At 38.8% G+C, this 26162-nt stretch overlaps 1 protein-coding gene across 4 annotated transcripts in view; it reads right to left on the bottom strand.

The window, feature by feature from the left end:
- The window catches only part of NFIA (nuclear factor I A), a 377477-nt gene that overhangs the window by 180073 nt on the left and 171242 nt on the right, over positions 1–26162 (bottom strand). For all 4 annotated transcript variants that reach the window (XM_030324297.1, XM_030324295.1, XM_030324298.1 and 1 more), the window contains exon 3: positions 4449–4514. In XM_030324297.1, coding sequence (XP_030180157.1) covers positions 4449–4514 — 66 coding nt within the window. The remainder of the gene's footprint in view (positions 1–4448; positions 4515–26162) is intronic.

Here is a 26162-nt window from a genome sequence, read left to right as displayed (position 1 = left end):
TAAAAGTAGTCTGTGCAGGTGATGAGAGAGAGTAAAGAGGGGAAAAAACATGAGAACACAGCTTTTCTTTTTCTGGCAAGGGAACCCCACATTTTCTTTTTTTAGTTAAGGGTGTTTTCACAGAGAGTCTCAGCGGGGAGGGTGCTCTCAGAGTGCCAATGCTGAACTATGCTATTCCCTCAGACATGGACTCAGTGTGGCCCCACAGAAGCGTGACTTGAATTAAGTAGGAGGGTTATTACGTGAGCTTTTTCCTCATTAAGGACCGACCTGATGCACCACAGAATGCAAGAGGACTGTTCACAGGTCCTGTAAATATCGAGCAGTCATCTCAAATATTCTGTCCCATAAATATTTTAAACAGTAGCCAAAGTACCTCATGGGAGTTCATGAACAAAGGTGGTTTGAGTAGATGCTCTAAGTCAAAGTCCAACAATTAAGGCTTATAACCTTCAGGTTCTCTTGAAAAGCCAGGAAGGGGGTTTCAGTAATATGTGAAAGAATTAAATGTGTAATTCCAGTCTGAGCTGAGAACTTCGTCAGAATTTCATTCCCTGTGGTAAGCAAGCATAAGTTAACATGATAGTGTTGCATATCTTTGCTCACACCTGTTCCTGTGAGTGGGGCAGAGGTGATCTGCTATGGACATTAGTATAGCTTCTGGCTTTGGCCTTCCTAGCACTATCAGCCATGTCTGTGCATGTATGTCCATGTGTCTGTGTACAACCTTCCTCCACACCCAAATTAGATTTTTGGTATCTCCAGTTGTTGGGTTTGTTTGTTTTTGATATTTGTTTCCTTAAAAACCTCTTGGTAAAATCAACAGTGAGCAGACACTCACAAAATATTTGGGGATAATGAGACCATACTCACCTAATTTATTAATTCTATTCATGAAGCAAATAAATACCAGGTACCTGCTAAGTTCAATGTTGTGCAAGATTGTTTTAAAAGGAATTTGCCATGAACCCGACCCTTAATCAGCTTAGAGTTTTTAATAAGACAGAGTCTATTTGGTTTGTGCCAAGGAAAAAAACTCGGCTAAAATTAAACCCATCTAGGTGGGGTCCCTTCTTTCCAGAATCACCTTTTCTTGCAGTGCTCATTCAGAACGTTCTAGCAACTCTGAATCACTTTTGTGGTAGTCGACTCCTCGGAGGTGAAGAAATGTGAGGATTAGTCCACATAATAAAACAGATGTGGCACTGTGGGAATTATGGACAGATTTAAGGAGATGTATGTCTGACGTTCCAGAACAGAGTAGGTACCTACAAAGGATGTCTCTAAAAGTCTTGGTTTATTTCTGACACTACCCCTCTTCCATTCCAAATCTCTGAGCTTCTGGTCTCTCTGATATGTATGCTCTATACAGATATGAGCTTTAACCAAAAGTAGTAATAGCTACTTTTCTTTGAGTCTTTACCGTGAACCCGGCATGATGCTGTTTCATGTACATATTCTTATTTTAATACAAAGTATGTTGTTTTAGTACTCTTACTTTACTGATAAGAAGACGGATATTGGGGCAATAGTTTATTCAAAGTCACCTAGCCATGATTTCATTTGAATTCGGGTGTGTCGGACTCTAGAGGGAGAGTTTTTAATCATTATATATTATACCAACTTTGAGTTTCGGAGATTCTGATATTTTATCTCTGGGCTTCAAATAATTCCTTCAAAATTCCCATCTAATACTCTAATTGGACAAAGATTTGTTTTCTTTTACAGTTGAGTCTTAAGGGAGTACAAGAAAAGAAAGCAAAAATTCCACAGGAAAAACCAGACTAGTTGGACAGGGAAGAAACAGCTGCATCCACTTTAGGTAAAGTTACATGGCCTAGTTTATGGTTTTGGATGAAACGGCATGTTACCATTTGTCTATTCATTCTCCATGGTTTACTAGGAAAATACCATTCGTTTCCCATTACCTTTCTCCTCAAGAGCTAGGATAAAAAGAATATTATTTCCCCTCGCATATATACATAAAGAAGGAGTAATGCGTTCCCGCTTTATTTGAAGACGAGAGTCTGTCCCTTGTTCACCCACCAAGATTCTCAAAGTGCTTAGAGTTTGGTTGATACATTTATGAGAGCTGCCTTTTTAAAAACAAAAATGAAACAAATGAAAACCTTTCAGGAACTTGTCATCCATAGCCTAGGTAATGAAAAAGAAATACCGCTCTTGGTCAAAGCAACACTAGAAAGTTCTCTAATGCATGTAAATACCTGGTCCTCAACTCTTCATTTATTTCCCTCTAGGGATTATGTGTCTTTAGAAAAGAGGTAAAATCACATTTCCTCCAATAACTTCATCTGAGATTGACAAAAGGCAGGTAGAGGATACTGAGTAGGCTGATTTTCCTCTAGGCTAAGCTTCAGTCGAGTTCTCTAAGACAAAGCAGCTTCGACTTTTTTCTTTGCCATGAATAGAAATTTGAAACATAGGAACTTATTACTTTCTCTTCTAGATACCAATGCTTTCTTTGAACTTAGATACGATCCTCCCGAAATAGTATTGTGGATCCTTGAAGTAGCACCAAGCAATTTGGGGTTAAAAGTGAACTTGGCTAATAGCTCTGTGCCTTTGGCCGAAAAATCCAGGCTCAATCCTGGTTGCTTTTTGGAATGGGAAGCACACAATATCAGTATTGCAGGCAGCTCCAGAAAGGCATTGCCAGCCTCTCGTGCTCTCAATTTATATTTGCATGTGAACAGCTTGTCGGCCATTTTATGAAGACAGATGAATCGCAGGCCTGCTAGTGGGGCGGCCAGACCTACATACACCAACCACAGACCCGTACGGCCCACAAATTTTTAAAAAGTGAAATGAGAATAAAGTGAATATCTCAGGCAGATTCTATAGAAATATAATCTATGAGAAATGAAACGTTCAAGGTATCACCTACAAGTCCAGTGGAAATAAATGATGACGCTAATGTCACCTTAAAATGTCAACAAAAAATAAGATAGAGATATTTATGATACTAAAAACAAGACTTCAGGGGTCCCTCTTTTTTTTTTTTTATGCTTGCTATGAAAAGACAACTTTGATAAGAAAAATACCATTAAAACACCAGAATGAGAAGGGAATATAAATAGTCAGATAGTCCATATTTAAGGCTAGAATCCATCAATGATATAAGGAATTTACTACATGTGTGAAATGAAACAAATCCTATAAAATTAGTGAGAGGATATCTAATGTGGTAAAAATCCTCCACTGCACAACACTGGCAGAATTCAGTCTACCTGTCTGTTCCAAAAGATCAGATGGAGATCAACAGGGAAAAATGTACAGAACAACAAAAGAGAGACCAGAGGAATGAGCTCATTCTAAGTAGATGAAAAATAAGTACGGTAAGGATGATAATGACAAGAAAAATAATGAGTAATATTGAAGAGCCAACAATTTTTAGTAAACTATATGAATATGTATGTCTCGTTTAGTTCTTCAACAGGTAGGCTATTATTATCTATTTTTACCATACTATTTTCAAGATGAGGGAAAAGTATACACCCTGAGAGGTTACATAACCTGTTCAATATTACACAAGTAAGAAACAGAAGAGGCAGAATTTGAACACAGGTCTGATGCCACAGCCCGAGCTTTTAAGCCCAATGCCATAAGCCCTTCACAGACCCCTCAAGGTCAAGCCTCCCCATTACAGCCTTTAGTATTATCACTGAGGAAGAGCACTTTGGAGTTGTAGGAGATGGTATCTGTAAAAGTACGTAGTACAGCGTTTCCTATATGATAGGCACTGCCGGTTCACTTCTCAGCTTTTATTGAAACCGATGGTTTTACTCAATCTTAAATTCCAACCTATGGCCATCTGTTTTGTACTTGGAGCACATACCACAAATTTAGTATTTTACCGGACACGATCACAATTGTATAGAATGTGTGTGCATTCTATGTTAATCAGGTTTCTGCAACAGAAAATTTATAGAATTCTGCAATTTAGGAATTTAATGCTGCCATGTACTGTTTTATTTCAGACAAGTTAAAGTGGAAAATCCTTCAAAGGCAGAGATCGTTTTCTGAAAGCACTTAGGAAAGGGCTGAGCTCTGAAAAGGCTACAAAAATATTTGTCGGTCAATGACTTATATCACCAGGGAAGAAGATCGCGGGGCACCTGCCACCTCAGAAGGAACTAAAATGAAACCAACAGACTGTGGCTCCTCACTTGTGCTGTAGAAGATTCTGATTTGGTAAAGCAACCCCACCTCTCACAGTCCGGTTCTCACGAGAACCCTGACGGTGCTTGGGAGCGGGGTGGAGGAAGGCTTGGGGCTGCTAGAATGATCCAGAGAACTCCCTGACTCCTCAGAGTTGTTCCTACTGTGAGCTGCCCATCAGGCAGACCCCAAATCCTTGTACTCGGTTGGCTCTTGGCTACTGTTGGACTCTGAAAACAGCAGCAGCTAGAGTCCCCAACTACACTTACCATTTTCTGGCTGGTCCTTAATGTCAGCGTCACTTGGCTGGCTGGGACTTTCAGATTGACTTGAATCTGAAAAACATAAAAAATACAGCCAAAAATTACAGGGTCTGTGAGGGAAAAGTGGATCAGAAGTGCCAGACTTTCTCAAAAAGTTCAGCATGTAAAGTAGGAATGAGAACGTTATAGAAATGATAAGATGAATGAAAACAAAAGGTGGGGGGGTGGGGAGAGAAAGGGAAAAGAAGGCAGCAACAGCAGCAGCAGCCCGTGCCTTTAGAGAGGACGCTCCATTCTGGGTACGCCTCCAGCGGCGTTTGGCTTGCGCCAGATCATAACTTGAAACTCCTCAGAAACCATCCTCTTACAGAGAAGCCATTTCCAAACTGCTCTTCTCCATTATTTATACACTAGAGTCTGATAAAGACTTCATCCTTCATTACACACATCTGAAGCTTGATTCAGAACATAATAAAGTGTCAAAACATATTTTGAAGCTGGTATATAAAAGCAACCCAAACAACAGTAACAAGTTCTGTTGATATTTAGCTCTGTATTCTAGCAACAGACTATGCAGACTAACACCATTAAATACAAGAGTCCTAATATTCTAGCGCATTTACTTGAAATCGCAGGATAACTCAAAGGCATCTTTCCTGAATGCTACACGTTTCCTCCTCCGCTTTATAAGTATCATTTTCCTCTCGTACCAATACCTCCAGGAGCTCCTAAGAGGGCTTGTTAGCAAAAAAAAGGTTCTTGCACACCTTCACTGAATTCCATTTATTTTTTACTTAAAAAATACAATTATTTTCCAAACTAAAAAATTAATTCAGTTAATTTCTAAATGGGATAATTTTTTAAAATAACATTTAATTTTTAAAAAAGATAAAATTCAGTTAGAGCAAAGGAATTTCATAGAATCAGAAGTAAACATACTTAGACATTTCTTGGAGAGAGGAGACAAAAATCAGGCAGAATATTTCCAGGGTAAACTTTTGTAATGTGAAACATATTCTGAGACTTGAAACGGTATATAACATGATCTAAAAACAAACAACCCCCCCCCCCCTTTTTTAAAGAAAAACCTCTCTATCTATGGAAAATTTGGCTAATAACTTTACCTGGGCCTCACAGGGTTAGAATTGGCTGTCTAAAGTTTGACCACATTTCAGCAAGAAGTTCAGTGCAAGATCAAAAGGTCATGACACTTAACTATGATTAAACTGAAAATACCACTTCTATTTCAACAGCGTTGTAAGCATTACTGTTCTCTTTCTTGGAGATACTGCAAAAAAGAAGCACCGTTCCTAGTTATCCTAGGCCAAGAAATGCTAATTTATTACTTTAGAAAGGCTCTCTGCTTTTAAGCAAATGAGGATTTTAATTACAGGGAAGTACTATAAGGAAAATGTCTACCTTTAAGTTTCCAAATGATCTTAACCTGGTGACTAGAGCAAAAATCATATGTTGATCCAAAGGTGCAAATAAAAAAAGATGCGAAGATGTGAGTTTTTATTTCAGTCTGGCCAAGTGATTGCTTTCATCACTTTGTAACAATTGTCATGGTGAACACACACACAAAAAAGCATGACAGGTCAAAAAGGCTTCAGATATCCCACAGAATGATCACCCAAGTTAAGTATGGAGCCTGCACTGAAAATTGGGAATGCAAATTTATGTTGGACCGTATTTGAAATTTTAACTCCATAAATTACCATTACTTTTACAGCAAACAATTAAAAAATATGGCATGACTACCTTCTCTTTTTCTAAAGAAAGATCCTACAATTTTGCCATTAAAAATTACAATTAAATATTCTGAGAAGTATTTCAACATGTTTTAGGAGAAAGGCATACTTTGATTATTTTTGTCCTAGAAAATTTCAAATCATTAATATCCATAATTAAATTTTAAAAAACCTTAAATTTTGTTTTAGGGAAAGCTGAAATTCTTCTTGGTCACATCCCAGGAAGGATCCATAAAATTCTGCCAAACAGACATTTATGTTGCAGTAATACTAGCAAATCTAACTTTCCATATGACAGCTTAGCCCAACGACATTCTTCTAGGTGTATCTTTACAATGAATCACCTCATGAACAAACAGAGAAACATGTTTCATCTCAATTAATTTAAATATGCAAGAACCAATTACTTCTCTGATACTTACCCACTATTATTAAGACAAGGAGGATAAAGAGGTCAAAAAAATGTTTTTTAATAATAGAGAAGTGGACTTCTTTGTTCTCTTTTCTTTTACATTTGGTTCACCATCCTATCTTTATAGAAACATAACATGATTAGAGAAAACATGGACGGCAACAGAAGGTGGCTGTAGGTCTGTTCAAAGAAAGTTTAAAATTCCAGGCCCCAGAAAAAGGAGCAAATAAACAGCAAATGACTGAGAGGCAAGAAAAGACTGAGAGTTGGTCGGAAAGGGGCCGAAGCGCTCTTGTGAAAGCTCAGATACATACACTGGAGGAGGCATCTAGCCAAACTGAAAACGGAATTTAATTTCTCCAGTTTTATTCGAAAGCTGGAGACACTGTTATCCACCGAGGACAGCACACTAAAGCACAGCATCCTGGTAAGGGATAGGCAGAGCCAAAGATCTACAAGGAAATGTAAATGATCTAAAAATTTCTGTAATTATTTCCTACTACAGGCTGTTTCATGCCGTTTCTTTTTTGAACCAACAAGGAACAAAACTACCCAGTCCCGGGGCTATTCTATGCGGAGGATGCATGGACACTTTCCCTGGTATTGCAAAAGGTCACCGATGCTGCTAGGTATGGAGCCAACCAGATGACCAAAATTACAGATTAATTTCTACCCGTGCATAATTGATATAAATGAAAGATTTCTTTTGTAAGCATTTACATTAAAACACTCTCATGAAGGTTAACAATTAATTTCTCTTTTATACTTGGTAGGGATCTGTCGGAAGCCTAGGTTAGCTTTATAGCTTATTTTTTTGGACAATTCTCACTTGGTCAGTTGATTCCCACCTCCAGAAATAATTGGAGGCCCCAGAAAACAGATACAACAGCATGGAATTGGATGCCATATCTCATAGCTTCTATCATATATCTGGCAGTGACTTCCTCTGGTTCTCTGGTTGAAAGCCAGAAGATCTGTATATTACAATGAAGAGAATATTATTTAAAGTATGTTTAAATGATGGAGTTGGAAATGCTATTGTAAGGAAGTACATTAGGGTCATCAATTTTTTTCCCATCTAGAGACTTGCTTTTTGTTTAAGGAATCTCAGACTTCAACCTAACCTTGAAAAGCAATGTTTCTTTTGGTTTTTAAAAAATTTATGAGCAGAAACTTAAACCTAAAATAGACAGGGTTTGCATATAGGAGGCTGGGTTGAGACCTCTTAATTGAACTGGTAGCCATCTATCTATGCATTTTTATGGCGCCTACAGCTATATTGCTGGAGTGCTCAGACAAAGATATTTCACTATCAATATAATCACTGGGGAAAGGAATAAAATAAATCCTAATGCCTACATATGAGTCTCTGCTTCCATAAGCTTGTGCAATGCAAGAACAGAAGCCATGTACTGGATTTGCTACTTATCCACTTATTCAGCTGCCCCAACCTCAGTTCTGCTCCCCCTCAGCATGGACTTCCAGAGAACATTCCTTTTGGAAAGGGGAAGAATGACAAAAACATGTCAGTATGGTAAAACTGGGCAGGAAAAAAGAAATACAGATCTCACTTCTGTGTCGTTTATGTTCTTTAGGCACGGAGCAGAGGTGGGATGTTGCTAAATCTTCCCTGTGCTCGACTTAGCATCCAACTTTCTCCTCTCCGCTCCTTTCACTGTACATACATCTCTTATGGTAAGCTTTATACTATGTTATACTAAGGTGATCTTAAATGATCTCCTATGAGAATTTGGGTTCCCTAAGAAAAGAGTTCCTTTCTGGGGCACCTGGGTGGCTCAGTTGGTTGAATGTCTGACTTCAGCTCAGGTCATGACCTTGTGGTTCGTGAGTTCAAGCCCCACGTCGGGCTCACTGCTGTCAGCCTGTCAGTGCAGAGCCTGCTTGGGATCCCCTGTCCCCCTCTCTCTGCCCCTCCCCTGTTTGCGCTTTCCCAAAAATAAATATTAAAAAAAAAGAAAGAAAGAAAAGAGTTCCTTTCTTATTCTTGTCTTATCCCCAGTACCTTCCAAGGGTGCCTGGCCTGCCCAAGGATTCACTAACTGCTGAAATAAAGAGATGAATTTTGAATAAGATAAACTTGTCGTTCAGCTTTCTAACACTGGGATGCTGCCAACAACTGAAAAACATACTAAATTCACACCTAAAAGGAGACTGGGACTCTCATAAAATGAGGAAGGAGGGCAGAAAAGGACTTTACTTCTGCTTGATGTTCCCCTTCGTTGGACCTGGCAAGAGAGAGACAGGCACTTGCCTCTGGTTCGGGGGTGGGAAATCTTGCCCAGTGTTTAGAAGTTGCAGACAATCACCTCCTATGATCCCCTGGCCAACACTGCACGAGAGGCTTCTCGGAATAACAAGAGGGGAGGACAGTGTCTGACACCTAGGAGGCCTCCCAGAAATGTGTACAATCTGAAACGATGGACGACACAGGACCTTTTCACACATGCAAAGAATATAAAGCTAAGAGAAATCTGCCGATTTCTAACACCCGAAGAGTATACCAACATCCCAGGGACTTCTGTGAACAGTTGATAAAGGAAGGGCAGACCCGCGGTGGTGAAGAACCCTTCCCACCCTGAAACAAACCAATGTAATTCCTATTCAGTTAACATGATATCAACAAAAGTCGATGGACCATGAGAGTAAAATTCTGTTTCCACTAGAAAAATAATTTAGCCTAAGTTTCAACCTCCTGACCTGCTTTGGCTAAAAATGAAGTTTGAAAAGCCTCTGTTAAACTTCTGTGTCCAGTTCTAAATCTCCTAAATTTAAAGGTGAAATGAAGAAGCCAGAAAGCATCGAAGAACATAAATGAGTTAGCCAAATGAAAGAAATAAAGTGAAAATTCCACCTAACAGAGTTTGGAGTTGTGATGTGTAAAGAAAAGGCAAAGACAGGAATGAGTGCTTTGCGGCAAATAAATGAAGAGTTAGGAGCATTTCAAGAAGACAAGAAAATAAGGAAAGGGGGTGATTATACTCTGAATGTAATTAACAGTTACATTCCACAACTGCAGCCCTTAAAGATATTAAAAAAATTAGGTTAAGTTTTATTTCTTATGGTTCAGGAAGACAGAGTTCTTTGCAAAAGAGTCAGGCCAAAGGACACCAAGATTCATTTTTCTACATCCATGATGTTATAATAGAAAAATAATTCTCCTTCTGATTGCTACTTTGTTTAGAATCGCTCTACTGTGACCATCCGGTATCATAACATGTTATGATAGTAAAGAAATCTGGAAAGTCAAATGGCTATGATAGTCACATTTGTTTATTAGTCATATTATAGTTACAGTTATAAAAGAAATACGACTTTATAATATTTAAGACGATTGTCTTTTCTTTTTTTCCAGTCTCACCTTAAAAGACTCAGGTGTAAGGAAATATTTGACCTTAAAGACTCAGGTATAAGGAAATATTTGAAAAACATTTATTTGAGAATGTAGAATGTCAGTGTATAGGTGCACATATGTAGACACAATTTGTAGCTTACATGTGAACACTGATGAATACAGTACCATCAGCTAAATCTAACATTATCCATCATGGTCTAGAGAAGAGCAAACAGAAATTTATAATACCATCATTCAGTCTGGGGCCTCTAAATATATTCAATTATTATTAGCTTTCCAGAGAATGGCAAAAATCCTTTAAGCTCTGTGAATAACCAAACCAAAATTTAATGTCAATTGTTGTCCACAATTGTGACCCACTTAATGAAACATTAACATACAATAACTTAGTTTTTAACACAGATAAATCATGAAGTGAGTCACACCGTGAAAGTTTTCTTAGCTTTAAAAATGGAAACATTCCCCGGTCCTTTAAGTGGGAAGTCTTATCTTTATTGTATTTAAAATACAAACTTGGATCTCCATAACTTTCCCAGGAAGCTAGAAAGGAGTGTTCGTATGGATATGTGCATGTGCCTGATAACCACAGCAATCGAAGTACGCAAAGTTCTTCAGCAGAAGGGAGATGGGTAGACGTAGCAGAGGAAAAACAACTCGTTCCAAAAGAACTAGGCTAGGGTGCTCACGTGGGTCTTCTCCTCTAATCCAGACTCAGGCAGAGGGGGCAGGCTGTGTTCAGGCGGCGGCAGTGACTTGGAAGGGCTCCCCCAGACCACCCGGGGAGCTGCCAGCTGCTCAGGACATCCACCTCTTAGACATTCCCCTGGATAGCAGTTTTAGGGCACACTTATGAGTGTTACACAATCTAGGTTACTACCATTTCTTTTCCTTGAAACTTTTCTTTTTTAATGCCTTTCTGAAGGAGAATTTGTGAAATATTAAGTTTGCAGGAATTCGAGTTTTTGGCATTAGTACTGGTATTCAGAGCCCATCTGTTTGGTCGGGACTGTGTATGATGATGAGGCCGTTAGGATGAAGGGTTAGTCAACTGTCTTATCACCTACTCATAAATGTGTTATTTTTCTATGTGCACAAGGAGGTTGCGGAATGATACAGTTTTAACACGTTGAGAAAAAAATAAAATGGCGTAACTATTGTGTTATGACAGTGAGGGGGAATCATTTCTAAGCTTTAAAAATTACAAATTCAGTCACTCTGAAAGTAACGACAAAATGACTCAATCCTAAACCTTCAATCTTTGCATGAGGCTGATTTCAAGTAATGATCAGCGTTTTCAATGAAGTTATAAATGAAGTCGATGGCAAGAATAAGATTCTGAAAGATATGCAAGCACGATGCTAAATTTGTAATTTCTTACATTTTCTTCGATGAGGGTCTGTGACTAAAATAAGCTATAGTATTTAGATCATCATTTTGAGTTTTGTTTTTCCCATAACAGGAAATGTGATGGTAACCTGTTGATCAATTCAGAACTCCAAAGTTACTGTGTCAACCTGTTCACCAACCCACTCATGTGTAAACAAAGGCCTGCTTAAAAAGCCCTCGCATCCCTTTTTAGCCACTTTTGTCACAAACAAAATTGATTATAACAGTAAGTTGTTGGAGTTCTTAAACAGAAGAATATATACTTGAAGGTTACTCATATAGTCACCTACACCACTTAAAACAGAAAAGTTCCCTGTGTACTTTCATGTTATAAAAACAAATATGTCAAATGAAAATGAGGCATAATTGAGTTATAGTCTATATGCATTATTTTCCTGTATCTGACTATCTATAAAGAAATTATTACAATGACAAAATGCCCTCTGTCAAGGAAAACCAGGCTATTTAAGTTTAGGATATACACTAAATATTAGCTTTTCTTGCATTCATATTTCACTACCAAAAGGAGTACGGAATGATTGACAAAAAAAAATGGCGTCTTACAAAATCTCAGCTACACAATTTAACTGCTCTGGATCTCAGTTTCTTCATCTGTAAAATGGGGACACTAACTACCATTTTGCCTAACTTAACAGGATTGCTGCAGAGATCAAATAAAAAAATACAAGAAAACCTGGTTTTAAAACTATAAGGTCCTCTCCTCCCCCAAATGTACATTTACCACGACAGTATAAATCTTCCCATCGATATGAGTTTTTGTTTCTTTTTAAAAACCAGTCCCAACCCATGCATGATGTGATTCTGGTATAAAACATCAGCACTACAGACCTGGTTTTAAAGAAAAGGTTCTTAATTCCCATATACTGGGAAAGAGATTATCTCTGCTAATGGAAATGTAAATCTCAGCTTGCCGTTGTTTATTCCAGACAGACATTTGTGTGTTAAGTCTGTTTATCAGGCAACACTTTGTCTAAGCCAGGAAGTAGTCAGTCTTTGTAACAAGATGTATGCAAATGAATTTCCCATGAGTCTCTGCAGCAAACTGTAGCAAGAAAAAAAAAAAATTCCTTGTTACTTTACCAGCAAGAAGCTACCTCAAAAGTAGACTAGAGACAGAACTATGAGCTAGACTATGCTGATTAGTTTAAATGAGTCCTAAACATGTGCTCACAGTCTGTTGCTCTTTATTCTAAGCAGACTTGGTGTATTACATCTGTTTATCAGACAACACTCTGTCTGGGTATTCGGGCTTTGTAACCTGTGTGAAAATGAACGGTGACTGTAATCCCATGAAATAACCTGTCTGAGGCAAAACTCCAAACCTCCCATCACTTTAAGAATCCCCACCAACAGAAGCTCCCATGAGACCTTTGAAACCTTACAAAAATTCCCTGAGCTCTAACTTTTTATCCACCTTCTATCTTAAAATAACTTTTCTACATTCATTCGCTCTCCTGAGGGCATGACAGACTCAGGACAGAATGGTCAATTTTTATCATGCAACATGGACTGATTAAAAAAAAAACACAAACTGCTAATATGCCCTACCTAGTGATCAAAAAAACAGATTTTTAAAAAAGAAAATACTTTTCTAGCATAATAAAAACGAATTTATTCTTTAATCCTATTATTATTTACCCTGGGATCTTTTCTTTTCTTTTTTTTTTTTAATCCTACTATAACCAACTTAAAAAAAAAATCTATACATGAAGCATTGAACAGTGTATTTCTTTTCTTTTTGTTTTTCTTGTTGGTTTTCTTCAGGGTTTGAAAACCTTACCAAAGGAATCGAATTGGTCTAGCTTGTCTTCCTAGACAAAATAAACACTTTAGGACTCGACTTGTTTGTATTCTCCTCAGTGGTGCTGTATGCATCAGCAGCTAAAAACAAAGAAACTTTTTAGCTGTTCAGACAAAATGCAGAAGCTTCCCAAACAAGGAGGCAAGGGAGGGGGCATGGTTGGAGGGGAGGGTGGGGGTGAAGTGTGCAGAAAGTCTGACAGTCCATTCAGTACAGGGATGATGGCTATAATGCATCCAGGGGCCCCTTACTAATTAAATATGCATTGGCACAGTTCTGATCAATGCAAGCCATGGATCAGGTGACACACCTGCAAAATCTGGAGTCCAGAGCTCCCAGGAAAAGGGAAAATAGTCTTGTCTCCTTATCTTTGTTTTCAAAGGCTCTCAATTTCTGTGCTTAGATATCTAATTTAATTCTCTCACCCCTCAGCAAACTGGATTAGGGAAGTCAATACTGCCTTTGTGCATCGACAGGAAAACACAGCTTTCCTTTTATTCAATTTAGCTATGACCTTTAGACAAAGATAATGACAACTGTCTAAAAGTAAGGTTAAGGCCTCACGAAGAAGACCCCCAGAGCTCAGGCCCCCACGGAATTTGGGATGACAAGGTGGTGGGGTGTGTTGTGATCTTTTCCTGCTTGGAAAGGCAAAAGGGAGGAAAGGGGATTAAGAGTGGGTGTGAGGGGAGGCGAGGGATGAGGTGCACATAGAAAAACTCAAGGGGAAGAGATTTAAATCCACTGACTGTACAACTGAACTCTCAATCAGATGACTGGACCCTGTCACATCCGTACCAGAAAGTACTTCTGTGAACAACAGGAGTCAGAAAGGCATAGTAACAATTTGCCTAAAAAAAAAAATGCGGACACCTTTATGAGAGGGTTAAAGTTTCTGTGGTTGGGTAAATCAGGAAGTTTGGGGGGGGGGTGGTCTTTTGTTTCTTTTTGGTCTTTCCCCTGAAGCATTTGAGAAAACAGGACTGTCTATCAGTGTGTGTGGAGTTCCACTACTGGTGAGAGATAGAACTAGAGATTTTGGACAAGCCTGGGATTCTGCAGTGTTAGCAATGTTCACACCACTACTCCTAATCAAAGGGGAAAATGATACTGGGACATTCTCCTGAAGAGTACTGCTTCCTTTTAGTTCCTTGTCATTGGGCCTACTATTCCATTCATTACTTCATTGCATTCATTAATCCATCTACTGCCTGCCTTTCACCTTGTCTACCAAGAGACACAAAATGAAAAATAAAATTATTGTTTATTTTTGAGAGAGAGAGAGAGAGAGAGAGAGAGAGAGAGAGAGAGAGAGAGAGAGCAGGGGCAAGTGGGGGAGGAGCAGAGAGAGAGGGAGACACAGAATCCAAAGCAGGCTCCAGGCTCTGAGCGCTCAGCACAGAGCCCGATGCGGGGCTCGAACTCACGAATGGTGAGATCATGATCTCAGCTGAAGTCTGATGCTTAACCGACTGAGCCACCCAGGTGTCCCAAGAGACACAAAATTTTCTCTGTTCTCAAGGAGCGCTCAGTCTATCTGGGTAATAATAATACAATCAAGATTCTCTGGCATCTCCTCTTGATTAAGTCCTGTCTCCTGATGAAATCAACGTACAGCAACATGTTATTGTGCACATTGTAATTGCTTTTATTCTCTTACTGTTAGCAGGAATCAGTACCACTAAAGGTAGCCTTGCAACAAAATTTACAGGATCCTGGTTACTCACTAACTATTGGTGGTAATGATTGGGATTTGTTTTTCTAGTGAGATACAGGAAGTTTCGGCAGAGTCCTTTTAAAAGAAATAGGGAGCTATTATTATATAATTATCATTGTTGGGCATGGTATAAAATACCAAAATACTTTTTTAAAGTAAGATTTTCCCTGTAGAAACAATTTCATAGATAGTACCGAATGCTATTCCTAATCAGGCCTGGTGTCCTCCCTTTTAATAGAAACAACAGCTCTAACAGAGGCAACTGTGGTACAAGTGAAAGACGGAAAGGTTTTAGCAAGCCTGGGTCTGAGCCCTTTCTCGGCAATCGGGCAAGTCTCGTTGCTTCTCTTCATCTTTTGAGTGCCTGAGTTTCAAGACGAGAAGAACTAAATGGCATTATTTACAATGCCTTGTGAATTATAAGAGTGATAATTCTCTAACTGCACACTGCACAGAAGCAGGTTTTCTAAAGTGTATAAACTGGTGAAAAAATCACATTGACTACCCACTTTTATTTCCTGCCTCATTATTTTATTGCCAGATAGCACAGTATCTAGAGCATACAGGTACTAATAAATGTTTATTGAAATGGAACTGAAATCAGAAGGTGAAAAAAATAGCTCTTTTAGGGCCATGAAATAAACCAGGGCTTATCTTAGGCGATGTCAACAGATGTTTTTAGATGGATTTTCTGGCTCTGGGGACCCTACAGGAGTCAGAAGGCCTGCTTTCTGGACCAGAATGAGGGGGTGTAAGGGATCCTGTAAAGATTCTTTGCAGCCCTAGAATTCTAATTTGAAATAGATCATAAGCAATTCAGTTATTGGTCTTCTGGCTGCATATAAGCCTGGGACCCCTATTTTATCTAAAGGGTCTGGGTAATCTTTTTTTTTTATTTACTGCTGATCATATTAAGTGCAATTAGAAATAACATGAGTGTACTAATCATTGTAAGTCAAAGACTGTCTCTTCTTTGTAAATGACCACAAATAGCTCGCTAAGAGTCACAAATGTTTATCTTCAATGACTTGGCCAATTCTGATCACAGAATAAGCAATGTTTTCTCTTTATATCTTTTTTTTTCTTTATATCTTAACCCACTATGTCATCCAGACCACCAGAAAATGTTGTGTGTTAGGAGGTACTGAATAAGGTATCCTTAAAGCATTTCATCTAGGTCCTAGGTCCTAGGATTTAAAACCATACCTGTTAAAAAATATATACTTCCATACACACACACACACACACACACACATACATACACACACACACTATACACAGTAATCTTTAAAATAATGTGCTTTCAATTCTCACATTGATAATAACTTTTCCCTAATAACTTGGTTTCTGGGCCTATAACAAACATGCATGAATATAGGGAGTTATCATTTGTCCAACCAAAAAATAGTTCTCCAACCTCCCATAGTACCATAATAAAGCTCAAGTGATACCTGATTCTGTACAAATTCACCCAAGCCTTTTGCAAGCAGAAATAATTATACATGTTTTCTGTCTATGTCTTTATGATAGATAAAATGACTTAAATGTACTGAATCATTTCACTTTCAGGAGTTTCCATTTGGATCCTATCATGGCTTTCTCCTTGACATATGCAGTGCTAAGTTATTTAAAATTAATTGCAGTACAATATTTTAAAATTTCTTCACATGGTGCTAATCTCAAGTGCTTTGGATGTTTGAACCACACTTGGAAGCCATCAAGTTCTGTGTATCTTTCAGGGAGCAGTTGAACATGCTAAAAAGATTAGTCAGTGAACTTTAATCTATAACCAAAACTATACTGAATTATAAAATTTCAAAAATGTGTGACTTGATACAAATGATAAACTGCAAATATTCTACGTAACAAGAAAAAAAAACTAGGTAATTAAAACATATGAATCCACTTGTGTGGCTCTGACATCCGGAAAAGCTTTCAGGAATCCAACACTGATGGTGGGGTCCTACCTACTTAAACACAGTTAGGTACCAGTTGAGCTCATGTGTTCTCACTTTCATGTAAAGTTCATTTATCTGCAGTTTTATTTTCATTTTAGGACACAATCTACATTCTTTCCTGTAGTGACGCATAGTGATGCTGACATGAGGGATAAGAACTATCCATTTCAGTAACTCAGTATGGATGAATAATTTGCTTAGTAATAATCCTAAAATTAAATTGTCTTCCATACAATGCCTACTAATAGTTTGGGTCAGATTTTCCAAATGAACTCTCTTCAGGATGTGCCATTAAAATAAGAGTTTCTTGTCACCTGGATTTATTTTGATTTAAAAAATCCTGTGTTCTGGGAAGTCTTATATAGGTGCTATTTCAAGAGCTACTCCTCATCAAAAATTCTAAGTGGGTGATTGGAACTTGGCTCTGATTTCTTGTTCAAATATCATCACCACTCTAAGCAATAGCTAATAATCATTCTTAGAGGGAAGATACTTATTTCAGTCCATCAAACATTTTTTGATCACCTACTGAGTGCAAAAGCACTGTGGGCTTTTATTCAGTCCCGAGGTAGCTCATAATGTTGACTAAGAATTCCACTCATTCAACCCTATGCCACTTAGAAAAGTGTTCAGGGGCGCCTTGGTGGCTCAGTCCCTTAAGAGTTCGACTTCGGCTCAGGTCATGATCTCATGGTTCATGAGTTCGAGCCCCGCATCGGGCTCTGTGCTGACAGCTCAGAGCCTGGAACCTGCTTCAGATTCTGTGTCTCGCTCTCTCTCTGCCCCTCCCTTGCTCTTGCTCTGCCTCTGTCTCTCAAAAATAAATAAACGTTAAAAAAAAAAGTGTATGCTACTTGTTTTTTTAAAAGTGGCCACTTCCCCCATCTCTACTGGTGATAGTAACAGTATTTCCAAGTTAGAGCCCTTTCCAAAGTTTATCAGGGGAAAATGCGGGAGGTAAGTATTTCTCTATGTAAGAAATGGCTTATCTGTTTGTTTTATAGTCAATGAAAATGAAAAATCTCTGGGATGTACGGTTCTTCCCATTTTTTAGCCATGATGGAAGCCCATGTATAAGCAAAAGCTTATATGGAAGTGCAACAGCCAGTGTATACAACAAAAGTTAGCTACCTTCCCATCATGCCTCCATTTGCACATATTCTCACCTCTACACCCTTGCCCTGCTGGGCTTCGTGAGGCAACATTTAAACCCCTACAGCATTGACTTCAGTATCACCTCCACCTTTTCAGATTTACAATCTTTAAGATTAAAGATTGCAAAGAATAGAGTGGCTGGATCATCGTTTGGTTGGAGCCTATGAATGTCCTCTCTAAACTCTGTCTTGTTTTATTTTGGGGTCACTACAAAAGAAGAGAAAAACAAACAGTGAGTGGGGAAAACAAAGAAAAAGAAGAAACAGTAAAAAGAAAAAAAGGAAAGAAAAAAAGAAGCAGTAACAAAAGAAGTGGTAGCGTTCGAACAGGGGTCGGAAATAGCAATTCTTCCAACGGGATGGGAAGTTTTATTTGCAATAGATATGGGCGAAGCTATGAGTAAAAATCAGTTTAGGCAGTGATGAAGGGTTAACTAACACCCCGCACAGGGTCTCTGAACTGCCAGCTTAGTACTGGGCAACGGATGCAGTAGAATCAGCAGCCCCTTCACATGGGAAGGATAGAAGAGACGGGATGAGCACTTTTCTTTGCTTTTCTTTGATTCTGGCCATCATCTCCAAAAACAGCACATAATTTCCTAAGACTTTTCCATTTAGTAACTTGAAGACAATTCTCTCTTGTTAACATTTCACCCAAAATGATTTCAAAAATATCACCGAGCTGATTTCCATTTCCCACTTTTAGTTTCTACTGTAACAACTAACCTAACGATTTAATGATTTCCTTTTTCCCTCTAAGTGGAAATCCTGTAGAAAGAGGAAAACGTCTGGAGTCTCAGTCACCGAAGCCATACGCGTCTTTACCATACAAAACTGCCTCACATCTACACCACTGCAGTCACATATTCTGCCAACTGGTCTTAAAATCAGAGAGCACTCTGTTTTAATACTGCCACTGTGGTATTGTAAGGCCATGCATAGACTTCACGGGGGAAGCCTTGAAACGAACGTATCCGGGAGGAATTTCATTTTAAAAAACAGACAAAAAGAAAATTCGAAATTAACAGAGAGTAACATCTCACCAGTAGTAGATAGGGAAATGAATTATTCAAAACGATACAAACACTGATGTCATAATGAACAGAGGCAGGCCCTCAGGAACCTTAGTGAGAAAAGCTGGTATTTACCCAGTAATTGGGAGCAAAACCAAACAAGATAAAAAAGATTTCCCCATAAAGAAAATCTTACACACTGCTTTTGAGGACCCCATCAAAACTCATTTTGTGGCACCCTCAAGGCACAAACTTTTGATTTCCATAAGGAGAGAAAGTATGGACAACAAGACTCCCAGAGAAGAGACTCATGCAGAACATCAAATGTTACTCAACATTTTCAAGTAACCATGATATGTCAAACAGGCCACATGATGCAAGTACATTTAAATATAAGTTTCTATTTCTGCTTAAAAATAAAAAAGATCAGAAGTCTGAATCTGGAAAAGCAAAATCTCTTGCAGGTTTAGAAAAAGCATATACAAAACCTGGCAAAAGAAAACAGTGTTCACTGCCACCATCTGCTTTCTGGCACACGGAAGGAACTTTTACTCACAGCAACATTTTCTTACATTAGAAAATCCACTAATTAGTTTTGTTGTAATAAGAAAAATAACCTTTCCGTGGAAGGCGGATCTCCAGCTTGGGTTTTCTATTTTGGGGGTTTTTTTTGTTTTTTTTTTTGTTGTTGTTTTTTGTGAGTTTTTTGTTTTGTTTTGTTTTGTTGTTTTTGGTTATTTTGTTGTTGTTGTTGGCTTGGCCTGTACCATTTCCACGTGACATTCACCTCTGAGCTCTTTTGTACTGGAGTACTTTATTATTCCCTGTTTGGTCTAAAGAAAGTATTCACAAGTGAGAGATCAAATGTGAAAGCAACAGAGAGGAAAGGCTTTAAGGTATTTGGCTTACTATCCAAAAAAAATCAAAAACCAAAAAAAAAAAAAAAAAACAAAACAAATTAAAACAAATAAACAAACAAAAAACCCCACCAGGTTCAGAATCTGGAAATCTGGGATCCAGAACCGATCGTTAAAAGCTTGTTAAACCTGGGTTCCCTTTACCTCATCTTTAAGGCCATGATAGTAAATGAGACATGGTTTTTTCCTAAAATTTCTAAATCCTTTAAGTCTAAATCATGTTTTCCCAAGAACCGTATGTCCCAAGAAACTACTGATTGCAGAAGAGTAAATGGGGCTTCAGATGACACTGATGAATCTGAAATAATTTATGGAACTTTGTCCTATACTGATTAAAATATTACAAATCTAGCAACCAACGAAACGCAAGCTCACCCAAAATTCCTTAATAATATACTCTAATCATTCAGTCAGCCTATCATTCCATAAGTAAAACCAAGTATGTGCTGAGTACCTACTGTGTGCCAAACACTCTTGGGAACACTGGACACAGGGCAGTGAGTGAAAGGCTCACAAAGGTCTGTACTCATCACACATACTTTATACTAACCCTACCGTCTATCTCGGAGTTAGGACATTTATCCTCTGCAGAATTCAACAGCAAATCACCATGCTGCTCAGAACAGGAGAGTACAGACCACAAGAGAAACACAGTCCTTGGTGCTCACTTCACTGAAAGATCTGCTCAAAAGTTCCTTGAGAAAATACAATAAATGGGCACAAGCATTTGCTGAAAAAATATATGGAGAATAGGCATGATGTCTTTAAAACTAGCAACACGAAGCATAACCATGAAAGCATAGACACAGCCTTCCTGGGAAAGGTGTCTATGTTGTAAATTGTTCAAACCCGACCTCTGCCCTGATTGGACAAATTCATTGATTCAAAACTCAACTTTTTCCATTAAAAAAAATTTTTTTTTTCAGCAGACTCAAATTTAGCTGAATTTAAAAACAAAACTGGGGGCGCCTGGGCGGCTCAGTCAGTTAAGTGTCCGACTTCGGCTCGGGTTATGATCTCATGGTTCAGGAGTTCGAGCCCCATGTGGGGCTCTGTGCTGACGGCTTGAGCCTGGATCGCACTTCGGATTCTGTGTCTCCCTCTCTCTCAGCCCCTCCCCCACTCGCACTCTGTCTCACAGTCCCTCTTTCAAAAATAAAGAATAAAAAAAATTAAAAACAAAGAAACAAACAAACAAAACTGCAACACAGGATGATCTATTGCAAACTTGAAAGTCCCTGTGCCTGAGGGATGTGTGACAGACTACTGCAAAGTTTAAACAACCCATTGGTATTACACAAACAAGCCCACACTGCTATTCCCAACTGTACAGCCATGACATGTTGATAACTAGGACAATGCCCACTGGGTTTATTAACCCTCACTTGCCATTAAAAGACATTAAAACTGTAACACTTAACCCAAGGCCTTCTATCAAATATTTGAAAAGATTTCAGTCAATTTGTACAGTTCTGACTTTGCTTTTACTCTGTTTTCACCAACACCCTATTCAGGCACAATAACTGCATCCTTCCCCGATCCCTGTTGGTCATTTATACAGCGCTGATCCCTGTCCTGAATTTAGAAGGTAATTCGGTATAGAAGAGGATGAAGACAGAATCCTCTCCCTTCCTCTTGGCAGAATTAATCACTCCTTCCTCTGGCTCCCTACAGCCTGGTTACTAAGAACAGGGCTCAGCTCCGATATCATTTCTCCGTGCGTGTAATCCCCATCTGGCCCTCCCAACAAGCTGTAAACCCTTGAGGGCACAAGGCTCCTACTTGCCTGAAGAAAGTCTGCACATAATAAATGCTCAATAAGTGACCGTGAACAGAGGGACAGAAGAGAGGGGCCAGGCTGGGTAAGGCTTTTAAACAAGGGCTATCCCAAAGATGGCTTACAGACTTTTCTGTCTCCTAGCAGAACAAAATCCAGTTAGAAAACATGCTGGATGGGCGCCTGGGTGGCTCAGTCCATTAAGTGTCTGACTTGGGCTCAGTTACATGAAAGGTCGTGAGTTCGAGCCCCACGTCGGGCTCTGTGCTGACAGCTCAGAGTCTGAAGCCTGCTTCAGATTCTGTGTCTCCCTTTCTCTCTGCCCCTAACCCACTCACACTCTGTCTCTGTCCCTCTCAAAAATAAGTAAACATTAAAAAAAATTTTTTTTAATAAAAAGAGGGGTGCCTGGATGGCTCAGTCGGTTGGGCGTCTGACTTCAGCTCAGGTCATGATCTCGCTGTATGTGGGTTCAAGCCCTGCATCGGGTTCTGTGTTGATGCTCAGAGCCTGGAGCCTGCCTCGGATTCTGTGTCTCCCTCTCTGCCTCTCCCCTGCTTGCTCTCTCTCTCTCTCTCTCTCTCTCTCAAAAATAAATAAACATTAAAAAAAATTTTTGTAATTTAAAAAAAAAATTTAAAAAAATAAAAAGAAAACATGCTGGATTTTTTTTCAATTAAGGCTACAATTCATGAAATGGTTACATATGAGAGGGCGATTTCCCTCTCTCTATCAGCAATGGGCAAATGTCTCACCTCGTGCTCACAATAATCTTATTAATGTAGTATCTGAAACATAAGCCAACAAAAATAAGACTCTAAAAGGGAAGCAGATTACTGAAATCATGAGACAATTCTGACAATTCTTGGGCAGATATTTTGGGACCAGTCTTTAAAAACATTTCCTGTTATCTGTAGCAGAAGAAATAAAGTTAAGTTTAACTTTTTATTTAATGTAAATCCTTTTATTTCAATACTATAGACAATTTCTGTAGGATGTGATGACAGGCTTCTGCATCTCTGGCTTCATAATGACGCAAGACTCCTTGCTATATATACCCGAAAGGAAGAACACTTTACTAACTACATGAAGGAGTGACGTAGTGTGTTTGGACTGGTGTATCAGTAAAGCTGCTGGCAGTGAGAATAACAACAACAACATCAAAGGACAACAGAGGTTACATTTAGATCATTAAAGATAAGATACAGTTTTCATTGTAGCGTGCATTTCAGGAGACGGCTATCAAAATGGCGTTGAAAAAGTTGTTAGGCTAGAGACCAATTCCGATATGTAGCATGTTTCACACTCTGTTTGACTCAACAGAATTGCTTTTACCTTTCGCTTGATATAGGCTCAACCTCAGATACTCTTAAATCCTCTTCTCAAAAACCTGGCCTAAAGTTGAGAATGCTATCTCTAAAATTAGCCAAAAGTTCTGAAAATGGCCTATGTTTAAGAATATTCACCTTTTATTAGGTGCTACTTACTAACAGACTACATTTAGAATATCCATGAAGTGACGAGCTTTTGTACAAATGATAAAACAGTATATGGCACATTTTCAAGGCAGGTAAGGACAGATGATAAAGGGTGCTGTATTAAGAGTGTAGATTAAGCATTTAGATAGCATAATGAGAGGGAAAGAAAACGTCACATAAGAAGCTAAATAAAAAATGGAAAATTCATGACCTAGGACAATTTCCCAGCTCTGCATGTGTATCCTACTACAGAAATTGATGATTAGTTATCTAGCCTTAGGCAACACAGACAGACACATTTCTGTCACATCCCACCCCCCACCCCCACCTCTGCCCCCCAGACCTATTCTTCCCTTATCTTTCTGAGTAACGGAAGTAAAATTCTGCTAAGGATATTGGGTTTCCCTATGGCTGAATAAAGGACCTGACCTTGAAAAATATAAATAAAAAGAAGCTAATTATTAGCAAATTTGCTAAAATGGGTGCACTGTATAAACAACTGGTAGTCCCTTAATAACAACCCTTGAATGCAGCTCTAAAGTTGGAAAATTTTCATTTATTTACCAGATTTATAAAAATGGCACATCTTCTGTGCTCAAGCCTTACAAATTCTCTTCCCTGGCCAGCATGAGCACATACACGCAGTCACACACAAGCACACAAATGGTGACTGCCAACACTCTTTTCTTGACCAAAACAATAAAGCACGCAGAAAATGAAGTCCATGTCCAGAGAATTCTTATTTTCTGATCTAAATTTAACAACACTTAGGGACTAAAAGGTATGCTACATATAGGGAGGGCTAGGAATACTTCCTACTGGGCTTAAATTTGGGTCTTCCTGAGGGCAGACCAGCAGTGGCCACATCAAGGTCACGTGGGAAGCTTAAGTCTCGAATTCAACATCAACTACTGAAGAGTCTGTATTACCAAAATAAAACAACAAAGTACCATGGCTTCCACGTCTGTGATATGGAAAATCTGTGGCAGCAAACCTATGACCCAACATGAGGGGCCACGAAAAAAGATGCACCTTTTCTACTCACCCCAGCAACTGCCAGTCAGGTTCCAAGGTGACTAAAGACCAGAACCTTCCACCAAAGCTAAAACCTCAGTGGGGGGAGGGGGGGGTCTGTCCTCACTGTGCAATACAACAAAACGCTTGTCTGAAAAGGTTCTGACCCTCCTAAAGTAAAATACTTTTAATGGGACCACATTTCAAACAGTGTACCCATCACAATAAGAACTGAAATAAATATGGCATGTCTCCTTGGTCCATTTCCTTCGTTATTCATGCGGTTTCATCTTTCTAAATTTGGACCTCTACCCCATTCTAGAAGGGGACAAGAATGTAATACATAATGCAAAAGTATTTAAAGCAAATCATAGGATATCTGTACTTGATACTTTTTCATGGTTTGATACCAAAAGAATCACTGCCTATGGAGGACTAGACATTTTTTAAATGCTAGAACACTGAGCCTTCCTTTCATACAATTCAAAGGAACGGGCATTTTGCTGACACAGCAACACTGTGGTCTCAGAGAGACTGTGGGAAATGTCAAATTTATGGTCCTGGGGGTGATTGGTGGATGGTTTTGTGGTGTGTATGGTGTTTTGTTTTGTTTTGTGTGTGCTTTTTCTTTTCTCTTTTGAGCCTCTGACAGAAACAGAGCTCTACAAACTTTCTGGCGACCTCCCAGGAAAACAGAAGGAAGCTGTATCCTGTACTTCCCCTGGGATCTAATGAAATATACAGCCTCTGGGCTTCTTTCAATTTGGACTTTCAGATTGCTAAGCCAGTGAAAAGGGGATCCTAGCTGTCACAAACGTCACATGCTCGGGGTCACCTGCTGCTTGGGAGTTCTCATGCCAGTTGTTGACATAATAAGAACCCCTTACACTTTAATTACAATTCACAGTGTGTAAACTATGCAATCTGCTTTAAGGCAGACTGTCTTTTAAATCAACACTAAAATTCTATTACTAATATGGCAATGAAATGTAGCAGGGGAAGGGTGTGTCCAGATGAGTAACCAAATGCAGATATCTGCCATTTGAAGAAGATACGGGGCAACATTCGCCAACAGATAGGATGGTGTTGCCGCTCTTAATCCTGGAAGATGGGACTCTACCCTAACTCTGCCCCAAGACTTCCTGAGAGTGAACCACAAAAATGAAATGCAATATGCTTCATATGTAGCATTCTGACATTTGCATAACTAGCATGTGGGGGCTTAGCTATTCCATTTAGTATCTTGCCTACCCAACAGAACTGATCAACCGTTAAAGAACAAGGAATTTCTACTTCCCCCCTACCGTCCCCTCTAAACCTAGAGCAGTGCTAGAGATGTTCAACACATGCTTTCAGAGTTGTGTCGACGCTCTATCATTTACTAGATCCTTGTATTTTGTTAACTACAGACCCGGGTAAGCTATATTCTTGCAATCAAAACATGAAAGGTTATTTTAAAACAGAGCCTGTTTAAAATAATATGACAATGCAGGGAGCTGTTTAAAAAGTGCTAGCACATAATTATAGTCTACTGTTTTCTCCAAAAACAACAGTGGAAATTAGTTACAATTATATTATAGAGAACTACTATAAACATAGGTGGGCTAGCCTTTGTATGAACTGTCCCAACCCTCTGGGAATTACAGTCTCACTTTTAGTGCCACAAATGATGTAAAATGAAAGACATGAAATAAACTCATGCAAGGTTCATTTATGTTTATAAAGTCTGACTCAAACACCTCAGTTGAGCTGCCGGTGTGCCCCACTGTAAAATACCAGCGGCAGCAGCAACAACAGAATAGTCAAAGAAAATAGAAACCCAAATTTACAAAAATAGTAAACATTTAAAAAAAATAATGCTTGCACTTGTTTTAAGGAAGGATTGTATATGAATTACAAACACCATCAAGAAAGGTCAAATTAGCCAATAATTACTGATTGCTATTTT

This window comes from Lynx canadensis, chromosome C1 (assembly GCF_007474595.2).
Source record: "Lynx canadensis isolate LIC74 chromosome C1, mLynCan4.pri.v2, whole genome shotgun sequence".
NCBI lineage: Eukaryota > Metazoa > Chordata > Mammalia > Carnivora > Felidae > Lynx > Lynx canadensis.
Note: the sequence above shows the minus strand (reverse complement) of the source record. Positions and strands in the feature narration are given on the sequence as shown.